This window comes from Nematostella vectensis, chromosome 13 (genome assembly GCF_932526225.1).
Source record: "Nematostella vectensis chromosome 13, jaNemVect1.1, whole genome shotgun sequence".
In the NCBI taxonomy this organism is placed as follows: domain Eukaryota; kingdom Metazoa; phylum Cnidaria; class Anthozoa; order Actiniaria; family Edwardsiidae; genus Nematostella; species Nematostella vectensis.
This window is the reverse complement of record NC_064046.1, coordinates 6,458,821-6,482,563: the sequence shown is the minus strand read 5'-3', so window position 1 is coordinate 6,482,563 and position 23,743 is coordinate 6,458,821. Positions and strand designations below refer to the sequence as shown.

General features: G+C 42.3%; 2 protein-coding genes and 1 long non-coding RNA gene across 5 annotated transcripts in view; 1 reads left to right on the top strand and 2 right to left on the bottom strand.

The window, feature by feature from the left end:
* LOC116601613 (contactin-associated protein like 5-3) overlaps window positions 1-13,699 on the bottom strand; it is a 23,759-nt gene extending 10,060 nt beyond the window's left edge. Inside the window, exon 1 of one of the 2 annotated variants that reach the window (XM_032362559.2) lies at window positions 12,892-13,699. The gene's annotated coding sequence lies outside the window, so the exon portion shown is untranslated. Of the gene's footprint in view, window positions 1-462; window positions 2,360-12,891 lie in introns of those variants that run through there. The other variant, XM_032362558.2, reaches the window with a different exon arrangement.
* On the top strand, window positions 3,011-19,428 carry LOC116601615. The gene is made up of 4 exons (XR_004290098.2): window positions 3,011-3,419; window positions 11,617-11,716; window positions 18,669-18,736; window positions 18,993-19,428. It is a non-coding gene; the product is annotated as an uncharacterized LOC116601615 (long non-coding RNA).
* Window positions 13,848-23,743, bottom strand: LOC5517998 (deubiquitinase OTUD6B). 2 transcript variants are annotated; one of them, XM_032362564.2, is made up of 9 exons: window positions 23,604-23,743; window positions 22,514-22,662; window positions 21,291-21,527; window positions 20,779-20,798; window positions 20,303-20,348; window positions 19,934-20,042; window positions 19,182-19,243; window positions 18,944-19,050; window positions 13,848-16,517 (listed from the first exon to the last, which is right to left on the bottom strand). In XM_032362564.2, the coding sequence occupies exons 1-9, from the start codon at window positions 23,680-23,682 to the stop codon at window positions 16,415-16,417; spliced, it is 912 nt and encodes a 303-aa protein (XP_032218455.2). In that variant the 5' UTR covers window positions 23,683-23,743; the 3' UTR covers window positions 13,848-16,414. The 2 variants fall into 2 exon arrangements, with proteins under 2 accessions (XP_032218455.2, XP_032218456.2); XM_032362565.2 differs by having other exon boundaries at window positions 22,514-22,626.

Sequence of the window (23,743 nt, the reverse complement as noted above, 5' to 3'; positions counted from 1 at the left end):
AATAATCAAGCAAAATTAAGGAAAATTAGATTACTTTGTGGGTGAAATGATGTTGCGAAACACTCAGCTCCTTTCCTGTTTACAGCTAACGTCGCGTTTAAATTTCCAACTGGGTACGTTTTGAAAGGATTCATTACAAACTCAAATGTGTAACTCCTCAGTGGAATAACCCGTTCAAACTAACAATTTGGCATCAATGAAAGGAGTTAAACGTTTCAGGGCAGAGCGAAACTATTTTCGCTGAATTCTCTCCTTAGTAGAAGTCTTAAACAGTTGATAACGTTGTAGGGAACATCTTGAGGCGCTCGTTATCCCAGCGTGTGTGCAAGAGCGTCGGATACACTGTTTGGGGGACTTTAAGTCGTTAAGGTTTCGTAAGCAGGTGCGCGCTTTCATAGTAGATTCCTCTGCTTTATGCTGCAAAACAGCAATGGACGTTTACAACAAAAGCTTACTACTCACCAAAATATCGCTTACAAGGAATTAAAATGCTCCCAATTGGCCTCTAGCCCCGAACCCGCGCCTAGACCGTCTCCTTTCTCGCCAGAAGCACTCCCAATCGAATCCGACTCAAGAACACGCTTAGCTCGGCGACTGAGTGTCGATGGAACAGTGTTATGAGCAATTAGGGGACTCATAGCGTCTAATGGTCAGCTGGACGCGCTCACCCCCTCGGTTGCTTCAGTTGATTCCGACATAAGGAATTACACGCAAACTCGAGCCATGATATCCGTAATGCTAATCTGGTAAATAAGGGAGGGGCTGGTCTCAAATACTCTTAGGAAAGAGCGTTTGGGAAAACTAACATTTTAATATTTGATTCTACTAACTTTACATAGTCAGTCATTAAAAATGCAAGTTTTTTCAAGGAGTTAAAATGATTTAAATTATTACTAGTTTACGATGAATGGATACATGGTTTGTGGGCAGCGATGATAAATATTTCAGGGACTTTTTCATCAACACTTGCCATTAAAAGTTCCTTGCAAAGCATTGGGTAAGATTAGACGTTAGACCTTGACGCTTCCAGGAGATGGGAAGATTGCTGAAGGTTTTTTTTTTTAAGATTGGAAGGTGTAATTTAAAAGACTGACATGTTTAAGAGTCGGGTAAGCCAAACCAGGGCCAACTAACCAACGCATGCCAACAACACATTAGATAGATACTCGTGGCCAGAGAATTAGGGTTAGGTAGTAACTGTTTCGATATAGCTTTTTTAACACACAACGAGGTTGAGAAAAATAAACGCAACATAAATTCAGTTAAATCTGTTCTACTATACACAAAACCAAAAAGTTCAAACTTTAATTTGTTTTTATATAGAAAATATATTCATTTAAAACTTTCCAAAATATGTCAAAACATGAAGCATGTTACAGAGTAATTAACATTTGGCTCCATTCAGGAAATCTCAACTTGAAATTTGAATACACCTCTCAACGAAAAACTGACTTCGGAGAGATTCCCGTTGTAGAATTGTCTTTATCAATCAAGCTTAAATCGACTTTTCATGTCTGGCCTGTGAAGTTGAGGGTCCATAGCAGATGGTTTTAGTTCGACCACATCCATCTGTAGTTTACTGAACCATCCGTAAGAAAAAGAACAATACCTATTATGATGTCACACAGCCATAAAGAAACGTCCATTTTCAATTAGACAAATATAGCAGATTCTAAAAGATGTGACAAGAAAGTAATTAAGAAAAATTAGAATTTATCCTAGACATGTATTTGGTAATCTTTTAACTGTCATATTTTTTACCGTTACCGTTGTATTGGTCCGGATAAAAATGCGTCGAAATTTCCATTGCCAATTTAAACTCGCGGACGGTATAACATGACTTTGTATTTATACTCACTAATGTAGGGGAAATTGATTCTGTCGAAGTTTGAGATTGACAATGGAGACATTCTGATTTTCAGACCTCAACCAAGATAATATTTACCTTAAAATTAGTACAAATGATGTGGATTCCTTTGACGACCCTTTCTTTTGTTTTATTTACTTTTCAAACTCACATCAACGATCTATCAGGCCCGTAGATCTTTCAACGGTGCAACACCGGAGGACAGAAACAGCTGTAATCTAGAAACAACACCCAAATCTTCTGTACAACATTCCGTTGCCAAGATTAGACTACAGACAAAACTTAGTGAAAGAACGCTCTCATCAGGCGTTACAAACAAACAAGTTCGTTCTCTTTATGGTTTGGACTACATTCACGTGTGTCGTTTACTTGTAAAAGTTGATGGTTTTGCGGCTGGGTTACTTTACATTTCGTGATCGTATCACTAAAGGCACTTAAAATTTGGCTAGATCCATTAAAACACAGTGCTAGCTGAAAAATGCCTCCATCTCATATATACCATATAGATATACCATAATTTGATATCGATTTGTGTTTCAAATTGAATAATCGCGTTAGACTTAAAATGAAATCAAACTTATCAATAGATGGAAACGAGCCGAAATTGAAAACTTTAAATGGTTCTTTTCAGACAGTACAATGGTATCGAAAAATCCATAAATGGCATCTCAAAAGCACTCAAATGGCTTCTAAACTTACATAAGCGGCTGCTTTTAGACTCGCAGCACAACGCTAAAATGGGTTCTCCTTGATGAAAAAAAGTATGTCTAAATTAGTTATAAGAAAATTTGGAAATAAAACGGGGGTACGGTGTATTTTTGTAAATCTTTACAAAAAGGACAGCTTAAGAAAGTTAGTGTACAGCACTTCATCAGAGGAAAACGCTTTCCGGCCTCAACTGTCAAGTGAAGATGAGATGTTTTGTCCAGACGTTGCCCAAGACATGAAAAAGTCATCGAAAACAGACGACATAATGTGTGCCTGTCGTTATTTGCTATTTGTCGCCAGAGCGCCATAAAAATGCTTTCTTATCTAAGAGCCTCCGCAATCTTTGCTTTTAGGCTAGTTAGGAATTCATATATAATTAAGTTGAATATAAATTGATCAGCACACCTTTGGTTTTTTAAGCGGTCACCTCGTGACGGTGAAAGTGGCCGTTGAAAAGAGGTTAGCCGCTTAAAAGAGCTAGCCTAATATATTACTATAGTAAGATGGATATTTTGGGAACAGGTGAGTTGGCCGTTAATAGACTTTGGCCGCTCAATGGGGAGTGGAGATGCCCCAACATCGCAAGAGAACCCTCAAAATAGCCATCCACGCTTGAAATTCGATAACTCATGAAGGATGTTTGTTTGAAAATATCTTATTTACTCGTCTCTATTGACCGACGGAAACCGATGCTTTGCCTGACTCGGTATTGTTCGGGAGCGTAAAATGGCGGCCTTCTTTATTAGTGGTGGAGCATAATGAAGAAAATCAAAGCAAGAAGACTCAAAGCCATACAACAAAAGAAAACGAATCGCTGGAGACTTGCGAAAATTGTTAGACTAGGGTAAGCTATTTGACTTGTGAGCAAGCGCGGGAAAGTGAGTTTATGGTTGAGTTTTCTGGAAATGCTAATGTGTATGGAGTACCGTTCTCTTTGAGAAAAATTTTTACGAAGTCTTCCATGAGCAGAACTCAAAAATGCAAACCAGGTTATCAATTTCCCGCCATTTATGACTCGCGTGGTTAGTTTTAGGAAATGGCGGGAAAACCCAAATAGATATTCGATCATCAAAGGAAATTGTGATTTTTCAATTCACAGACTGTAAGACATGTTGAAAGACAAATTGGAAAAATAAATGGCGTTTTTCTTTATAACATACCGCCCAAAGAAATTTAAAATCCCCAAGCAAAATGAAGCACTGTTAGACATTAATTAATCTAATATTCAAGCGCCAGCAGCCACAAACACACCTTAAAAGCTTTTTAATTTATTTTTTTTTTAAATCCGCTATTCTTACTGTCGATGGACATGCGGTGATTTAACGCTTTGTTTTCTATTTAGTTCCAATTTTGGTAGCTTTGTTGGTAGTTTAAATAGATAACTTTTTTGACAGCTGGTACCAGTTTGTATTGATTTATTATGATAGAAGTCTTTGAAAGTAATCGATCATTTTTGACGAATCGATGTAAAAAGCTATGGATTACTGTCAAAAAATGATTAAGTGACAAATCTTAAGACTTAAGGTTGTTGTCTTTGCTGGGACTCAAATGTGGAGGCCAGTGTAGATCAACGAGAAACCCTTCGGACATACAATATTTCTTGAGATCAAAGTGTGCAGCATAGCTAGGATGGTAGGTATAAAGCTAGGGTAAGGGAGGCATGTAGCTAGGGGAGGAAGGCATGTAGCTAGGGGTGGGAGGCGTGTAGCTAGGGGAAGGAAGCCTCTAGCTAGGGGTGGGAGGCGTGTAGCTAGGGGAGGAAGGCATGTAGCTAGGGGTGGGAGGCGTGTAGCTAGGGGAAGGAAGCCTCTAGCTAGGGGTGGGAGGCGTGTAGCAAGGGGAGGAAGGCATGTAGCAAGGGGAGGAAGGCATGGAGCTAGGGGTGGGAGGCGTGTAGCTGGGGGAAGGAAGCCTCTAGCTAGGGGTGGGAGGCGTGTAGCTAAGGGAGGAAGGCGTGTAGCTAGGGAAGGAAGGCATGTAGCTAGTGGAGGGAGGCGTGTAGCTAGGAGTGGGAGGCGTGTAGCTAGGGGGAAGGAAGGCGTGTAGCTAGGGGTGGGAGGCGTGTAGCTAGGGAAGGAAAGCATGTTGCTAGGGGTGGGAGGCGTGAAGCTATTGGAGGGAGGCGTGTAGCTAGGGAAGGAAGGCATGAAGCTAGTGGAGGGAGGCGTGAAGCTAGGGAAGAAAGCCATGTAGCTAGGAATGGAAGGCGTGTAGCTAGTGAGGGAGGCGTGTAGCTAGGGGAAGGAAGGCATGTAGCTAGGGGAGGAAGGCATGAAGCTAGGGGTGGGAGGCGTGTAGTTAGGGAAGGAAGGCATGTAGCTAGGGGTGGGAGGCGTGTAGCTAGGGGAAGGAAGCCTCTAGCTAGGGGTGGGAGGCGTGTAGCTAAGGGAAGGAAGGAATGTAGCTAGGGGAAGGAAGGCATGTAGCTAGGGGCGAAAGGCGTGTAGCTAGGGAAGGGAAGCCTCTAGCTAGGGGTGGGAGGCGTGTAGCTAAGGGAAGGAAGAAATGTAGCTAGGCGAGGAAGGCATGTAGCTAGTGGAGAGAGGCGTGTAGCTTTGAGAGGAAAGCGTGTAGCTAGGGAAGGAAGGCATGTAGCTAGTGGAGGGAGGCGTGTAGCTAGGAGTGGGAGGCGTGTAGCTAGTGGAGGGAGGCGTGTAGCTAGGGGAGGAAGGCATGTAGCTAGGGGTGGGAGGCGTGTTGCTAGGGGTGGGAGGCGTGAAGCTATTGGAGGGAGGCGTGTAGCTAGGGAAGGAAGGCGTGTAGCTAGGGAAGGAAGGCATGAAGGTAGTGGAGGGAGGCGTGAAGCTAGGGAAGAAAGCCATGTAGCTAGGAATGGAAGGCGTGTAGCTAGTGGAGGGAGGCGTGTAGCTAGGGGAAGGAAGTCATGTAGCTAGGGGAGGAAGGCATGAAGCTAGGGGTGGGAGGCGTGTAGCTAGGGAAGGAAGGCATGTAGCTAGGGGTGGGAGGCGTGTAGCTAGTGAAGGGAGGCGTGTTGCTAGGAGAAGGAAGGCGTGTAGCTAGGGGAGAGAGGCGTGTAGCTAGGGGAGGAAGGCGTGTAGCTAGGGAAGGAATGCATGTAGCTAGGGGAGGAAGGCATGTAGCTAGGGGTGGGAGGCGTGTAGCTAGGGGAAGGAAGCCTCTAGCTAAGGGTGGGAGGCGTGTAGCTAAGGGAAGGAAGGCATGTAGCTAGGGGAAGGAAGGCATGTAGCTAGGGGAGGAAGGCGTGTAGCTAGGGAAGGGAGGCGGGTAGCTAGGGGAGGGAGGCGTGTAGCTAGGGAAAGGAAGCCTCTAGCTAGGGGTGGGAGGCGTGTAGCTAGGGGAGGAAGGCGTGTAGCTAGGGAAGGGAGGCGGGTAGCTAGGGGAGGGAGGCGTGTAGCTAGGGAAAGGAAGCCTCTAGCTAGGGGTGGGAGGCGTGTAGCTAAGGAAAGGAAGGCATGTAGCTAGTGGAGGGAGGCGTGTAGCTAGGGGAAGGAAGCCTCTAGCTAGGGGTGGGAGGCGTGTAGCTAGTGGAGGGAGGCGTGTAGCTAGGGAAGGAATGCATGTAGCTAGGGGTGGGAGGCGTGTTGCTAGGAAAAGGAAGGCGTGTAGCTAGGGCAGGAAGGCGTGTAGCTAGGGAAAGGAAGCCTCTAGCTAGTGGTGGGAGGCGGGTAGCTAAGGAAAGGAAGGCATGTAGCTAGTGGAGGGAGGCGTGTAGCTAGGGGAAGGAAGCCTCTAGCTAGGGGTGGGAGGCGTGTAGCTAGTAGAGGGAGGCGTGTAGCTAGGGAAGGAATGCATGTAGCTAGGGATGGGAGGCGTGTAGCTATGGGAAGGGAGGCGTGTAGCTAGGGCGTGGGAGGTGTGTAGCTACTTGAGGGAGGCGTGTAGCTAGGGATTTGAGGCGTGTAGCTAGGGTGGTAGGTATTTAGCTAGGGGAAGGGAGGCGTGTAGCTAGGGGAGACAGGCATGTAGCTAGTGGAGGGAGGCGTGTAGCTAGGGGTGGGAGGCGTGTAGCTAGGGGAGGGAGGCGTGTAGCTAGGGAAAGGAAGCCTCTAGCTAGGGGTGGGAGGCGTGTAGCTAAGGAAAGGAAGGCATGTAGCTAGTGGAGGGAGGCGTGTAGCTAGGGGAAGGAAGCCTCTAGCTAGGGGTGGGAGGCGTGTAGCTAGTGGAGGGAGGCGTGTAGCTAGGGAAGGAATGCATGTAGCTAGGGGTGGGAGGCGTGTTGCTAGGAAAAGGAAGGCGTGTAGCTAGGGCAGGAAGGCGTGTAGCTAGGGAAAGGAAGCCTCTAGCTAGTGGTGGGAGGCGTGTAGCTAAGGAAAGGAAGGCATGTAGCTAGTGGAGGGAGGCGTGTAGCTAGGGGAAGGAAGCCTCTAGCTAGGGGTGGGAGGCGTGTAGCTAGTAGAGGGAGGCGTGTAGCTAGGGAAGGAATGCATGTAGCTAGGGATGGGAGGCGTGTAGCTATGGGAAGGGAGGCGTGTAGCTAGGGCGTGGGAGGTGTGTAGCTACTTGAGGGAGGCGTGTAGCTAGGGATTTGAGGCGTGTAGCTAGGGTGGTAGGTATTTAGCTAGGGGAAGGGAGGCGTGTAGCTAGGGGAGGGAGGCGTGTAGCTAGGGGTGGGAGGCGTGTAGCTAGGGGTTGGAGGCGTGTAGCTAGGGGCTTGAGGCGTGTAGCTAGGGGGAAGGAAGGCGTGTAGCTAGTGGAGGGAGGCATGTAGCTAGGGGAGGAAGGCATGTAGCTAGAGGTGGGAGGCGTGTAGCTATTGGAGGGAGGCGTGTAGCTAGGGAAGGAAGGCATGTAGCTAGGAATGGAAGGCGTGTAGCTAGTTGAGGAAAGCGTGTAGCTAGGGGTGGGAGGCGTGTAGCTAGGGGAGGAAGGTGTGTAGCTAGGGAAGGGAGGTGTGTAGCTAGGAAAAGGAGGCGTGTAGCTAGGGATGGGAAGCGTGTAGCTAGGGGAAAGAAGGCGTGTAGCTAGGGAAGGAAGGCGTGTAGACAGGGTAGGGAAGGCGTGTAGCTAGGGGAGGAACGCATGTAGCTAGTGGAGGGAGGCGTGTAGCTGGGGATTTGAGGCGTGTAGCTAGGGTGGTAGGTATTTAGCTAGGGGAAGGGAGGCGTGTAGCTAGGGGAGACAGGCATGTAGCTAGTGGAGGGAGGCGTGTTGCTAGGAAAAGGAAGGCGTGTAGCTAGGGCAGGAAGGCGTGTAGCTAGGGAAAGGAAGCCTCTAGCTAGTGGTGGGAGGCGTGTAGCTAAGGAAAGGAAGGCATGTAGCTAGTGGAGGGAGGCGTGTAGCTAGGGGAAGGAAGCCTCTAGCTAGGGGTGGGAGGCGTGTAGTTAGTAGAGGGAGGCGTGTAGCTAGGGAAGGAATGCATGTAGCTAGGGATGGGAGGCGTGTAGCTATGGGAAGGGAGGCGTGTAGCTAGGGCGTGGGAGGTGTGTAGCTACTTGAGGGAGGCGTGTAGCTAGGGATTTGAGGCGTGTAGCTAGGGTGGTAGGTATTTAGCTAGGGGAAGGGAGGCGTGTAGCTAGGGGAGGGAGGCGTGTAGCTAGGGGAGGAACGCATGTAGCTAGTGGAGGGAGGCGTGTAGCTGGGGGTGGGAGGCGTGTAGCTAGGGGGAAGGAAGGCGTGTAGCTAGGAATGGAAGGTGTGTAGCTAGTTGAAGAATGCGTGTAGCTAGGGGAGAAAGGCGTGTAGCTAGGGAAGGGAGGCATTTAGCTAGGAATGGAAGGCGTGTAGCTAGTTGAGGAAGGCGTGTAGCTAGGGGTGAGAGGTGTGTAGCTAGGGGAGGAAGGCGTGTAGCTAGGGAAGGGAGGGGTGTAGCTAGGGAAAGGAAGCGTGCAGCTAGGGGAAAGGAAGGCGGGAAGCTAGGGGAAAGGAAGGCGTGTAGCTAGGGGAAAGGAAGGCGTGTAGCTAGGGGAAAGGAAGGCGGGTAGCTGGCGGAAAGAGGGCGTGTAGCTAGGGAAGGAAGGCGTGTAGACAGGGTAGGGAAGGCGTGTAGCTAGGAGGAATTAAGGCGTGTAGCTAGGGGAGGAAGGCGTGTAGCTAGGGGAAGGAAGGCGTGTAGCTAGGGGGGAAAAGGGCGTGTAGCTGGGGATGGGAGGCGTGTAGCTAGGGATGGGAGGCGTGTAGCTAGGGATGGGAGGCGTGTAGCTAGGGATGGGAGGCGTGTAGCTAGGGGTGGGGGAGGCACGTGGCAGTGATAGCTTTGCAAATGTGTAGTTTAAGAGTGAGGCATTTTCAGGTCGGTCGAGGTAAGGTTTTACCTACAGCTGACTTACCGCAAATTTCGATGGTCCGAGAGGGCCAGGAGGAGGCGTTTATTAGAGAGGGGTGTTCTTTTCAAACTATGAAAAAAATAACAAACCCAAGTGCAGTGAGGTTCTAGTCTCAGTCAGGATTAAATTTATTTAAAGTTAAATTAAAGCAAGCCTCACCCAGTAGAAGCCAAACTTAGATTAATCAAATTTGATTTATATCATTACCGAAATTCCTATGTCGTTTTTTTTTTAAGCTGGGAGGGAGGGTTGGAGGGGGTTAAATAGAGGGCGGTGTTTAGAGAGGGGCGTTCATTACAAACTTGTAAGCGGGGGGCGTTTATTAAATAGGAGGCGTTCTTTAGATAGGGAGCGTTTTTAGATTTTTTACAGTATATAAAACAGCAAACTACAGCAGACATTTTAAAATAAATTACCGCGCATCAAGCCCTTAAGATATTTAGTTTGATGTTTCATCTTATAAAATAAATTGCAGAACGACGGATAGAACAAACTTCAAACCTTCCAAAGCCTTTGATTTGGTGCTGAAATTACACAAGAACCCCATAATCTGGAAAAAGGGCGCATTGCACAATCTATGTGGCGTAGGAAGCGCGCAGGTCACCAGGGGCCGGTTCCTGAAAAGCCCACCACGATTTATTAACCCTGGATAAAGCGAGTGAAAAACTGGTTTGACGAGTAAAATTCACACAGGATACCCAGTAGATCAATAGAAAGCAACTCAAATTTACTTTTGGTGGTTTAATTTTCGCAGAGAAGCCCTAAAACACCTCTACATCGCCTGTAATTACCTCCATTTCATTGCCAAAAATGTCATTTGCAGGATTCGAGTTGGTGCGTGACACTAGCGTATAAATTATAAGTATAAATTTCATGTAACTTTGTCTTTCCCAGCACAATTTTCGAGTCAGCATCGCAACGAAGGTCGCATAACAAACCGAAATGTTAGGACATTTGATCCCTACATTGTTTTTGTGTAACGACTTTTTTGTCGGCAACTTCATTTTATGAAACTATACTTCTACTACAACGTTTGGGAGGCCTGTGTTACGCCAACTAAACCGTAGGTTAGCGAGTTAACCCACCTCGCGAGCAGGGTTAGATTTTACCTCCAAACTGACCCAGAGCTAGAGCTAACCAGCGTTTCGAGAACAGAACTAATCCGGAGGTAAAAATTTAATGTTGGGTTACGGCAAACTTAATCCTGGGTTAGCGCTAATCGGTTTTTCAGGAACCGGCCCCTGGTGTCGTACGCGGTCTGGAACCCACTACACTAGTTTTTGGTTTCATCTCGAATGTAATACCTTTTATACTGCCAAAAAAATACCCACTAGTTTTTGGTTTAATTTTGAATAATAAAATACCTTAAAAATACATTATCCTTTATGGATTAATTTTAGCTTTAGCTGTTTTTCAAAGGATTAGTTCAGTGACTCATACACAAATATTTAATTATTATTTTGGCAGTAAAAGATTCTCTTGAGTCTTGAATATCGATTTACCGTTTACTAATTAGTAAAATTAGTAAATTTTCTAATCGTGAATGCACATCGCCTTATGTCAGGTAAAATGCTTCCCCCATGACTTTGAAAATGGCCGTGTTTTTCATCGAAAAAGATATTCAAGGTTCCCTCGAATTGTTTCATACAAATAACGCTATATTTTTTTTGAAATTCTAAGGCAAACTTAAATTTTGCAAAAACAAAACCACCGTCTGTATAATACATGCTCGTAAAAAAGCGCGAAAATGCTATGTGAATGCAAAATGTCTGCGCGTGAAATAAATAGAGTACTTCTTTTAACGATACGAAACATTATCTGAAAGACGAAATGTCACCACTTAAAACAGCCAGTCAAGGCGACGACACGCTCTCGTTATCTTATGCCCAAACAAATAAACATACAAATGAAGGGCGGCTATATTTTGACAAACTATTTTCAAAGTTGACTTTTCGCGCTACGTAGAGGGAAGCATCCACTTGAAAATGTTTGTGATTTATTTTGTGATAAATCCTTGAATTTCACTACTCTTCAGTTTGTTTCGGGTTCAAAAGATGACCAATAATACAGCGGATGTTTAAAAAAAGCAAAAGCAAAAGGGGTTGAACTTTCCACCTCGAGAATGTTAGTAGGATAAAATAGAACCAGGGAAAGAGGGAAAGTTCGATAAAGCACCCGAGCAAGAGGATAGAAAGTACGAACTTTACAAAAACTGCACGAAATTAGTCTCTAGCGCTTCTGGCCTTACTCCTTGTTTCAAGAAACTCTCGTAAATAGCCGGTACATATTCATGACGTGTTTGCCAAAGGATAACGATAACTGATAAAGATTTAGAGCGGATTTAGAAGACAAGACAGTTGGTAAGGTGAGAAAATCAAGAGCTGATTTGAGCACACGAGGGTCCTCAAGATAAGTAAGAGGATCATCACGCAGGTATTAATCTCATACCCGAAATGAGAATGAATGAAAACAAAGCGAGATACTTCTCTAATTATGCTTTACGCGTATTTACTTTGAACGCATTCATCTTAAAGCACGATTATGTACAGATAATACATGGAATACCAATGTCTTGAATGACAATGTCTTGATTTTGGGAGTGACCCACTCATTAAGAAATAACTGAATGCCACATTTTGGAACTGACACAGTTCATCACATACAAAAAGTCTAGTACTTGAGAACTCTTCAATGAGATATGTTGGGGTGCAGGTAAGAGGGGGTGGGGGGTGAAGAGAGCAGATAATGGTTTGTCTAGGCTGACGTCTGATAACGTGTTGAATTTATTCTCACTAGTACCATCGATCCGAAAGATATCGAGAAGACTGCGTCCAGCTGCCTATTGTCTTATTTGACCCTCAATAGAGGCCAATGCGATTAATTAGGACACTAGCTGGTAAGTAGCGGGATTCTTTACTCGGGATAGATGATGCAATTCTTTACTTATGTTTCAGTTGTGGGGCGAGTGAGCAAGGAGAGGTGGATTTGTTTCAGTTATGTTTTCTATACTGTTGAGATCGAGGGGGGGATGGGGGAGGGGGGTGTGTGGTTGAGATCGAGGGGGTTGGGGGGGGGGGGGGGGTGCGGGTGGGATGGAGGGGTGTCCATAGATGCGGAAAGGGGCAACACATGCAGCACTGGTTTGATCCAGGATTTCTCGAAGGGTGTGTGTGTGTGTGGGGGGGGGGGGGGGGGGAGACTTAAAAGGTAAAATGTTAGGGGGTTGGGGTTGTTATTTAAGTGGGAAGGGTGAGGAAGGGGTGGTAGGGCGAGGAAGGAGGGTAGGATAAGTGAGGTAGGGTGGAAGGGGGTAGGGTGGGGAAGGAAGGCGATTCTAAACCTTGTTGTCACGTGTGTCCTGAACTCTCTATCCTCCATAATATCATACCGTGCCGTTTATTTTCTATATCTTTATTTTTTTCTCGAATGCCGATGGCATGCAAAATCGCACGTGGGAAACCGATGTGGGCACACACGCACTCACGCACGCACGCACGCACGCACGCACGCACGCACGCACACACACACACACACACACACTTACTTGCTTAGAAAAAAATATGAACAAATTATGTTAAACCACGATTTAAAGTTGAGTATATTTGCACTTAAAAGATAAGATTTTAAAAGGTGCATTTTTCTATTGCACGGTTTATCTCATGCACTGCAACAGCCCCGGCATTTTTCTGGAAATTAAACAGCATTTTGGGGGCGTTTCACTGCAATGTTTTGCTAGTTGCCCACGTTTGCTAAAGCTGCAATGTATTTTACCAACTTATACTTTGTTTTGGTGTTTTGCGCGGGGATTTAGAGAAATCCTTATCACAATTCCAATACTGTCACGTCAGCATTAGTAAAATAACAAAAGAATTTGCTTCGAGTGTCGAATTTAAAGTCAAAGCGGAGGAAAGTGCAGGGGATTCCTTTACATCTCAACACAATTATCGCAACATTTAGAGTAATTAGACTATTACACAGCAAGCTGTAAGGTATGCTTTGAATTAGCGAGATTTTGGGGCTATCTGAAGCCCTGTCGTGTGAATTAGAACGAAGTCTTTTAGCGAAGCTTACCTGAATGAAACTCGCAATCATACGAAACGCAACCACCAATCAATCCGCACAGATTCACGACAAACACGTTCTTGATGGAATAGCGAAGCTTTGCGATACGATCTATCATTCCTTAGTCCGTATCGATAACCTCGTGGCCAAGTGTGGAAAGCATTACTGTGCGCCAAGTAGTAGGGCTTTATGTGGTCCTAATTAGAAAATTGGATCGCTATGCACGCGTGTGGGGGCCAGCAGTACCCAGACGGTGTGACCGGGGGTAGTGTTTATACAGCTTGGAAGGAAAATACCGACGGAGCAAATGGATCTGACTTGCAGGGAATTCATATGATTAGACGGGAACATCTGAGACATTCATTTCAGTAAGCTTGTCTTATTTTAGAAGTCAATGAATTTTTTTATTTCTATGAGGGGATGAACTAGAGCATGGTGGTGGAAATGTGGATAACTTGAATTTCACCTCACAAATGTGAATAGTTTCACTAGTTATCTACAGTTCCGTATGTGAGCATCATGTGGTTTTATTGAGACTTCCCGGTTTGAATACCGGTTAATACCCTAGCTATTTTAATCAGCTTGAGTAAATCACTTCCTTTATTTCGGGGTTTAGCGGGGTCTCTTTAGTCCTTTACATTATTGTTCGACTTTTTGCGTTTATCTCTAAAAAAATCAGTTAACAACTTTTCGTATCCATTGCACAATTCACAAGATACTATAATTCTAACAACATCAGTACAGACATTTCGTAAACAAATCGGAAAGCACGCGGCTGCCAAAAAATGAGCGCAAAGACGCACATTAACCGTGACAACTCGCACCCGTTAGAGGCAGTTAGGACGCAGCCAGGACGCGCTCTAGTCGCACAGGAGGACCCGGGATAGTCGGTTAAAATTCCATTTTCTAATGCTTAAAAACAAAAAAATGCAATAAGCGGGGCTCTTGACAAGGTGGAGCTCTAATTGAATATGCACTCAGTTTTTATTACAGGTATATTCTCTGCTTGTAAGCTATAGACGCATTGTTTAACCGCAGGTTGCACGCAGTCACACAGGAAGACCAAGCGTAATGGCATATATGAAGGGGTATTTAGAACTCAAAATGTCTATGAAATCCGCATTGGAACTGACTGACTCACTGTGTGACTCCGAGTGTGTGACTGAGAGTCAATGTGTGCTATGATTCTACCTTTAACCTTCCATGAAAAAAGACACTAAGCTTGGGCTACCTGTGGGATAATCACTAGTGATGCTGTATAAAAACAAATCAAATATTTGTCCTTAGTAGGGGTAGCGATGGGTATCTCGAAATTTCCAAAGTCTCGCAAAAATTTCGCAAAGTCTCGGAATCTCGTCGTTTTTTTTTATGCAGGTCTCGAAGTCTCGTTTTTTTTCTTCAAAATTTTAGGGTCTAGGAGCATAGTTTTTTTTTACCACGGTGTCGGAGTCTCGGATTTTTAAACGCGATCTAGGAGCCTCTTATTTTGTTACACGCTATTTTATTTTGTTACCATGCTACGGGTTTCCCCTTGTAGCAAGATTGTATTGTAACTCTACTTATTCTTTTTTTCAACTGATGTTTATGACATATCTCGAGCAAGTTACCGAAAATAATCTCGGAAAAGATCGGGTTCGTATTCCGAAATTTGACAAAAGTCTCGGGCTCGGAATCTGAAACGCGGGTCTCGGGGCCTCTTAGTATAAAGCTGTTACCAAATACTAAGACAAATAAGTAGAGCAGCAGGTGCGTACAGCCCTCTTGGTCACCAATAGGTGGGTCATTTCTTAAAAAATCGTGATATAATATACAGTAAAAACCCGCGTGTAAGAACCTTTTTTTTTTCGTTTGACAAGACAGGTTCTTATATCTTGGTGTACTTACTCACAATGAAGACGAAATATGTTCTTATTAGGTTCTTAACTTTTTTTTCCAAGTTGCTTAATCAACAGTTGGATTCATAATCATTTTGCTGTAGAGATACCCTACTGCATGAATGTTGTATCTGAAATTTTATCTTAATGGAACAGCAAAATGTTTAGCAAATTTATATTTTAAAGCCCCATAATTTGTTTCATTTTTAATGGTGTAATCCATCATATAAGGACATTAAGAATTTTTAGGCTTAGTAGGTTCTTATATTTTGGGGTATTGAAATTCTATAGGTTCTTAAATCACTAGGTTCTTACAGGTGGGTTTTTACTGTACTTTTTACATATGACATCAATAACTGCACAGTCCTCCTCAGCAAATCCTGGCGACACACCTGGAGCAGGGTCTGCCACAGGTAGCCCAAGCTCTTAATTTGTCCCTATTGATTTTTACGGTAAACATAGGGCAAAAAAAAAAAAATTTTGTGAAAAATAAAAAACTTGTTGAAAAGACGTATGTAGTCTAGTGTTGTGTTTATGTTTACTTTTTGTTTGTTCTCTGGCCCTATTAAAGCGCCTTTATCAAGATTCAAGATTCACATTTGAACCCTTACCAGAACGAAGCTTGGGCTACCTGTGGGTCTGCCTACCCAAACTTAGTAACCGACCCGACCAAGTAACAGTAACAGACCCGACCAAGTAACAGTAACAGACCCGACCAAGTAACAGTAACGGACCCAAACAAGTAACAGTAACAGACCCGACCAAGTAACAGTAACAGACCCGACCAAGTCCAAATTCTCACCTTTTTTGAAAGGGATTCGCGGGGAGGGGCTCCACCAAGTATGAATATTCCTACTTAGTCAGCAAATTCACAAGTGCAATATTCACCCCAAGTGCTTGTGCACAGGTGAAGAAAATATCTGCCTGGGACAATTCAGAGACTTCACAACGTCCTGGGTAGACAAACAGTTAACCAGGTCGGATCTGTTACTAGTCCAGATCTGGGACTCTGTTTGTGCTCAACATTCTGCCTCGCTTTCACGCGAGCCAGAATGTCGAGCGCAAAGAGAGTCTCAGGTGTGGACTAATCTGTTACATGAAGTGTGTTTGAGCTCCACTCTTTAAAGTTCTTAACCTCTCTTCTCTTTAAAGTTCTTAACCTCACTTCTCTATAAAGTTCTTAACCTCTCTTCTCTTTAAAGTTCTTAACCTCTTTTTCCTTTAAAGTTCTTAACCTCTCTTTCCTTTAAAGTTCTTAACCTCTCTTCTCTTTAAGGTTCTTAACCTCTCACTTATACCAATCCAGCCTAAAAAAGCATAGATAAACTTTCAAATTCTGAAAAGGGAGTTGAGTTTGATTGAAATTTGAATTTTCTACAGATATTTGAAAATTTCACTTCCTTGGAAGATGAAAATATAAAGAATTGACCAAATCTATTAACTCTGAAAGGTAATATGGACTTTACATAATCTCTCTCTTTTTGTCCAGAGATTAGTTCGACTACAATATTTTCTTAAGAATTAACTGAGATGATAACAACAATTCCACTAACTTGAGCTGTTTCTCATCTCCCTTCAAAGTTCTTGTGTTCAGGTAATATAGTACCTATCAGTAATCATTTCTTCTGTGACTTATGGGGCCCTGCAAGACTGTGGCATTAGGGTATAGGTGTGGTTGTGCTGCCGTCATCTTTATTAATCGGGGTGGCCGTGGTGACTGAGTTGTAGTGCTCACCAAGCCCATAAGCATGGCGATGGTACCTTAAGGAAATAATATTGATTGATATCATATGGTGAAAGATAGTGAGATTTCATGTACATCCAACAATATCAGGCCCGTACCCAGGGGGGGTGCAAGGGGTGCAAACACAACCCCCCCCCCCCCCCACAACGTCCGAAGCTCCACTTTCGGTTCTCAATAGACATGCTATTTATAAAAAAAAACTATAAAGCTTAACATAGATCAATCCGGTATGTAGCCAAATCTGACAATAAACGTCCAGTGGAGATTCTGCAAAGGCATAAAAAACCCTTTTGTTAAAGGGGGGTGGTAAGATTTTTATCAGAGAACTCCCTACCTCTCCTTCCCCCCCCCCCTGGAAAAATTAGGTCCACTTTCGGATTTCGCACCCCCCCCAGTCAAAATCCTGAGCAAGGCCTGTATAATCCATAAGTTTCTCAGCTTTCTTTTTCAGTTTTTCTTTTTACTATTCATATACATTGAATTAAAATGACCAGTTAAATTGGCCAAATCAACCATTCATGTTTATCAAATGATCTTTGATCTGTCAGTTGAATACAACATTTAATCTATACTATATATAATATGCTTAGGAATGGACTGTGCTCCACCTTCTGAGCTAGAAAACTCCGAAACCATATCATTTCAACACATTACCGGAGAAGAGGTGTGCAAAATGTTTTTATTTCAATATTATACCAGGGAGGAAAGCTCCAACTCACACGTTTTTGTAAGCGAGAGGATCACACTCGCAAAAAGGCGCCTTATTCAAGATTTCACAAAAGCACAAAAATAATTTATTTCCTGCCGCAAAAAGGACTAATGACCTTTAGACCCCCGTGTCTCTCAAGAGAAACACACTAAAAATATACAGTAATAAGTCTATCTCCAAAAATATCATTGTAGAGGAGAAATCTTACTTTAGAAAGTTTCGGAAGATGTGTAAACAAACCGAGAGCGTGAAAAATCAAATCTGTAAAAATTTGAATACTTGCCGCAGATTCATTGCATAGATAGATTAATTGAAAGCTAAAAACACAACCGTCTATTTATCATCATTTAGAAAGGCATTATTTTCAACCTTGAAAAGAAAGTAGATTCTTTAGCACCATCGCGCACAAACAGAGCGGTTCGCAAACAAGGAAACGGAAGAAAAGAGCTTTTATCAACAACTGCAAGACTTTTGACACCAGACCCGTACCCGTAGGAGGGGGGGTGAAAGGGCGTTCGCAACCTATATATAAGTCGCAACCAATCTATAAGTCACTTTATTTGTAGCCAAATCCGACAATAAACCTCCCATGGAGACACTGCAAAGGCATAAAAAATGGGGGTGGTCAGCATCAGAAAATTCACTCCCTCCCCCCCCCCTTCCCTGAGAAAAATTTAGTCCACTTTTTTGGATTACGCACCCCCCCCCCCCCTCAAGAAAAATCCAGGGTACGGGCATGGACACGGATATAGGATAAGGGGGAATACTAAAATACAGACGGTATTTTATAGGAAGCGCCTTTCCACATTTTTATGAGGTAAAATATATTGTGGACTCAAAAAGGGATGCATTTGTTGAATTTATGTTTACTGCGACGATACTATTCCCCTAAAGCACTAGACAGCCCAATACATTGAAGTATTGAAATATACCTTAAAAAGTTTTGTACAACAAAGAATTGCTTTTCGTGAATATTTCACAGGTAACCACTAGTGGTATGTTAATCCAACATAAAGTGGATGAAAACAGTTCGAAATCATTCACAATTGGGGTCCAGTACCCAGGCAGTATGTTCACGCAAACCTTGTATAGACAAAGCTAGGTTACACAGGCCACAAAGGCCGGTTTGAAATAGAATAGCTCAAGAAAGGTTAGGGAGAAGAACATAGACGAGACATAGTTGCACGATGTTGGGACAGAACTAAATGTGGTCTGAACATAATGAAACTGAAACTAAAAACTTGAAACAAATGCCCAAACTTTACAAATATACATATGATGTCTAACTATGGCACAAAACCACAGAGCAGTCTCAATTGTAGGAAAATAACAAGTTCCAGCGTTATACACAGATGGAAAACCCAGCCAACTGACTTAATCAATACATACAAACATACTGTACAAACATAATGCATGCCTTGAAACTTGAAATAAGCTAAGCTTCTCTCTAACAATACAGAATCTCACTGAGGAAAACTGAGGAAATATGCACACTCCCTGATAAAATAATCACACAACAAAATCAAGGTGAGGTATATAATTTCATCCCCTGTACCAGTTTTTGGATTCAGGGTCGTAGCAGGGATGGTGCAAATGCCCAGTAGGGCGTGGCTTCCCCCCCCCCAATATTTTCTTAATGTTTTTGTATTGTGCCCCCAAAATATTTCAAGGCTTGCTACGGCCCTGGATTCCATCTTATGCATCAGAATAGCCACAATGCTGACATATACTCACGATAAAGTAATGGGCTGCTCCTCAAATTCTTCTCCTATCTTTATGGCAGGTGCATCAGCTTGTAGAATCTCTATTGGCAAGCGCAGAACATGGGACAATGCCCTCAGCTGAAACCAAGAAACAAGGATATGTAGGCCAACTGGACACCTAACTTATCACAACTCAAACTTACCTCTATTCTATTGGCTCTACTAGTGACTATTAGATGTAATTCAATTACTGGAAAAAAAATACTTACCTCAAGCTGTCCGCCCCAGACAGAAGTCTCAGCTATATCCTCACAGTATTTTGAAAATTGCTCTGCAACACAAAAAAGCAAAATAACCACTGAATGACAAGAAAAATGTGCTTCTTTTGAATACATATTGTAGACTGTTTGTTTAACAGGCTAAAAGACTTGTGTTGCTCAGTGTGACATGCACTGTTATGGCCACCTGGGCAGTTTTGTGAAGTAAACCAATTAAAGACAATAAGGATGTGAAAAAGGTGCTTTCTGATTAATGAACTTCACTAGCCTGCAATTGAGGCAAAGAAAAGCTTTAGTACACACCATAATACCATGTTTGAATCCTCCTATGAAAATAGTGTAAATCAAAACAGTCACTCTTGCATGTCATGTTATTGGCTAACATTTGTTTAGCTTTCTTTTGGTGACAATGGTAGCATGCGTCACACTAAAAAACAATCACTCTTGCATGTCATGTAATTGGCTAACATTTGTTTTGCTTTCTTTTGGTGGCAATGGTAGCATGCGTCACACTACAGTATAAACAGTCACTCTTGCATGTCATGTAATTAGCTAACATTTGTTTAGCTTTCTTTTGGTGGCAATGGTAGCATGCGTAACACTATAGATAGTCACTCTTGCATGTCATGTAATTGGCTAACATTTGTTTTGCTTTCTTTTGGTGGCAATGGTAGCACGCATCACACTATAATTGAGGGAGCTGTTTTTTTTCTAGTAAATACCACAACACAACACAAGTGTACCTGGTGTATACATGTCTCCTGTATCTGGGTGTGTTAGGAAAGGGAGAAAGTCTTCTGAGTGAGATGACATGTAGTCTGCTGTCTGCTGTCGGAGTGACAACATCTTTATCTGGATTTACAGAAAGTAATTTTAAATCAAAAATGAAATAATAAAGGATTTCTAGCATAACGATAGTTCTTTTGTAAAAACATTATCATCATGGAAACGAATAGAAATATCACATCATAAACATCATCATAATTAATACCATTATCATCATCTATGATCTCCATTATCATCATAATCACCTATATTATCATAATAATCATCTTCACCAAGAACTATGTTATATACTAAGTTATACATAGCGTAGGAGGACAAAGTTATACCTCCTTATTTCTTCTCTTCATTTGATCTGCAACAGCATTGTATAAACTAGCCAAACAAAATAGAACAACAGTTATGTTAACTCATTATCATCACAAATGCATTCAATCTCAGCTCTAAAAGATATACCTGCCAACTTCCTTGCCTAAATCACCCCCCCCCCCCCCAAAAAAAAAAAAAAAAGAAAAGAAAAAAACAGGCCTTGGTTTCCTAACCTGACCATTACTTGGTCTAAAACAGGCCTTGGTTTCCTAACCTGACCATTACTTGGTCTAACACTAAGTAGTGTCTGGTGTAAGAAATCTCTAACATTGATAATGATGTAAATTTCAAATTGTTTGAAATTTTGTTTGAATGTCTTTTGGTTATCATCAGGACATCTTCGGCTTTGATGCAAAATGTAATAATGTGTTATCTGGTCTATTTTTTTAGTAGCAGATATTAGATAGATTTATTTTCTGAAAATCAATTGACTTACCAGTGACCATCTGGTAGTATCTAAAACAAATATAAAATAAAAAAAATTCCATTAATAAAAGTCTCAGTATTAAAGCCGCATTGTAACCAATTTACTTCCGGTTGATTACATAACAATCTCCGATAATTTTTACAGAAAACACGAACAATATTTCAAAATTATAAAAGCATTGAGTCTATTGGAAGTTTCTTCAAGGATGTGACTGATAATTTAAAAAGGATGGCGTGTTTAATAGCACGAATTCTAATTTGATTCTTTTGTATTTTGTTGGTATAGCTTTCCGTCAGCCCTAAACTGTAAGTACTGTAAACTGGTGACAATGCTGCTGTAGTTGGGCACCAATATATAGCATTTATGGTAAAAGGTACATTGTCAGTTTTGGCTTCCTTACATTTCTTCTAAATATCCAGCCAAGGGTGGTAGTGGTGAAGGGGTAAGGGAGAGGGTGCACAGACCCCAGAATAACTGAAGAAATTATTTTACTGTTAGAGTATGTACAGTACATTATGTACCTCAACAATTTCTAGATTTATTTCTTTCAATCTCTGCTTGATCTTCATGGCCTCAACATTGCGAGCACTGTTCACATTTTCTAAATCTGCTGCTGCTATTCTTTGCTCTCGTTCGTTCTCTTTAGATGCTTTCTTCACTCTTCTCTTCTGAGCTCGCGACACCTTTTCTTCTGAACAGCCAGATGAGATGTGTGTTTCCTCCAGTTTCTCTGAGAGTCTACTAGTCTCATTTTGAAACTGGAAATAATATATATAATAAATACTTAACAGGTGAATACTTTTTATGATATGGATCAAATTATAGTTAAATTCTAAACTCTTGAATAAGGAAAACCACATGCAGCAATATTTTTGTGGAGCCCCATTTTCAGGTGAAGAGTATTTTTGTGATTCGTGATTGGCCCTAAATTTAAATCTGTGATTTGTGAAAAAACTCAAATTAACTTGTGATCGAGTACTCTAGCGTGATCTGTAATTGGGGTATTTTTACTTTCGTGACATGAATTTTGCATGGTTAAATCTGTGAAACGTGACCGTAGACGCCGAGAATAATAAAAACACGAATGTAACAGATTTCCACATAAACTTGGCCTTTATATAGATTGTTGATTAAATAAAACAGATTTTTCTGTTAAACTGCATTGAATGCACTGAGTCTCCAAGTGATTGTATATTGAATCATATATTAAAGCAAAGCAAAAGTTAAAATCGTGATTTGTGAAAGCTTTTTTTTTTAAATTAGTGATCCGTGAAAGCCTGAAAAATAACTTTGTGATTCTTGATGGGCATCCCCTCTTCACCATTTTGTTAGGGAAAAAAGTATTGAAAAAGTTCCACACACAAAAGATGGCAATATTTCACCAGTTTTCATCTTAAATCCAGAGATTAGCCGCATTGTCACCAGTTTACTTCCGGTCGATTACATACCATTCTCCGATGATTTTTAACGGAAAACGCGAAAAATATTTCAAAATGTTGAAAGCAGTGTCTCTATTGGAAGTTTCTTTAAGGTTGTGATTGATAATTTAGAACGGATGGCCTGTTATATTTATCTCGGATTATAATAGATTCTTTTGTCTTTAAACAGTTAAAGGTATCCGTTGGACCTCCGGAAGTAAACTGGTGACCAGTGAGTAAAAAAAATGTAGTGATTCTACTGTAATGTTGATGATTCACAGTAACGGCAAAAAACAATGTGACATTCACCATTTGTTCAAACACACCTCTGGCTCAGTACTTTTCTTGTTTTTTTCTTGTTCTTGTTTGTGTCTATTTTCTTGATCTGCTTCTATTTTAGCTATTTCAAGGGTGACCTCCTTCTTCTTCTTCTTGTCTCCTTTGGGCACAGAGTGTTTTAAAGCTTGTATTTTGGCTATCATTCATTGAAAAAGAACATTTAGAAACAACACTTACAATAATTTTGGGAGCAATTGCAGAATACCGCTCCCCCCACCCCAAACTCGCCCTCTCATTCATGCGTCCCCATGCTTCCATGTCACCAGTACCTCACGTTAACTCATTCTAACATCAACTCGTCTTCGCATCAACTCGTCCTCGTGTCAACTCGTCCCCACGTTAAACGTGGGGACAAGTCAACTGTCAATCTATCCTCACATCAACTTGTCAATGCATCCTCTTTTCAGCTTGTCAATGCGTCCTTATGTCAGTTATCAACGTGTCCTCTCGCCAGTTATCAACGCATCCTCCATCAACTTGTCATTGCGTCCTCTCGTCAACACATCCTTCCATCAACGTGTCCTCTTGTCAGCTTGTCAACGCATCCTCTGGTCAACTTTTCAGCCCGTCCTCTCATCAACTTTTCAATGCGTCCTCTTGTTAACGCTTCCTCTCGTCAACTTGATTGCAGAACGAGTTATGATTACAATTATAAAGAGCTTAGTATTTCAAGGTATTGTAGAACAAAGTTAAAAGTACAATTTAAAGAACTTATTATTTTTTAGGATTGTTGAATGGTGTTATAATTCAAACTAAAAAGAACTAAGTATTTTAGAGGAGTGTGGAACAGACAATGAGTATAATTCAAAACAGCTTAGTATTTGGAGGATTGTCCAATGAGGTTTTGAGTACAATTAAAAATGGTTAGCACTTTTAGGGATTGTACATCGAAGTTATTAGTACATTTTGAGTACAATCAATGTAAATATGGTAAAATGACAGTAAGGGGTAATCGAAATCTTTGAGTGGGGGGTATTCTGCAATCTAGCCTAATTTTACATAGTTTAACGGAACAACGATAATGTCATCATAGAATGTCATCATAGCTGAGCAGTTTTCTCCGCTATAAACTCTGACCTTGAAGCTCTTTCCTTTCTCGTTTATGTCTTTGAGATATATCCTCATCTTTGATGTTTTCCTCCACTGCGTCCGCCATTTTGGGTTTGTGAATATCACCGCTGACCTACATTATGTGGGCTCGACACAGAAGAACCGTA

Coding starts and splice junctions, on each gene's coding strand:
- LOC5517998 (XM_032362564.2), bottom strand. CDS start 23,682: ATGGCGGACGCAGTGGAGGAAAACATCAAAGATGAGGATATATCTCAA. Junction 22,663..23,603: donor AGAAAGGAAAGAGCTTCAAG/GTCAGAGTTTAT, acceptor AATGAATGATAG/CCAAAATACAAGCTTTAAAA. Junction 19,051..19,181: donor TCTGGGGCGGACAGCTTGAG/GTAAGTATTTTT, acceptor TCTTGGTTTCAG/CTGAGGGCATTGTCCCATGT.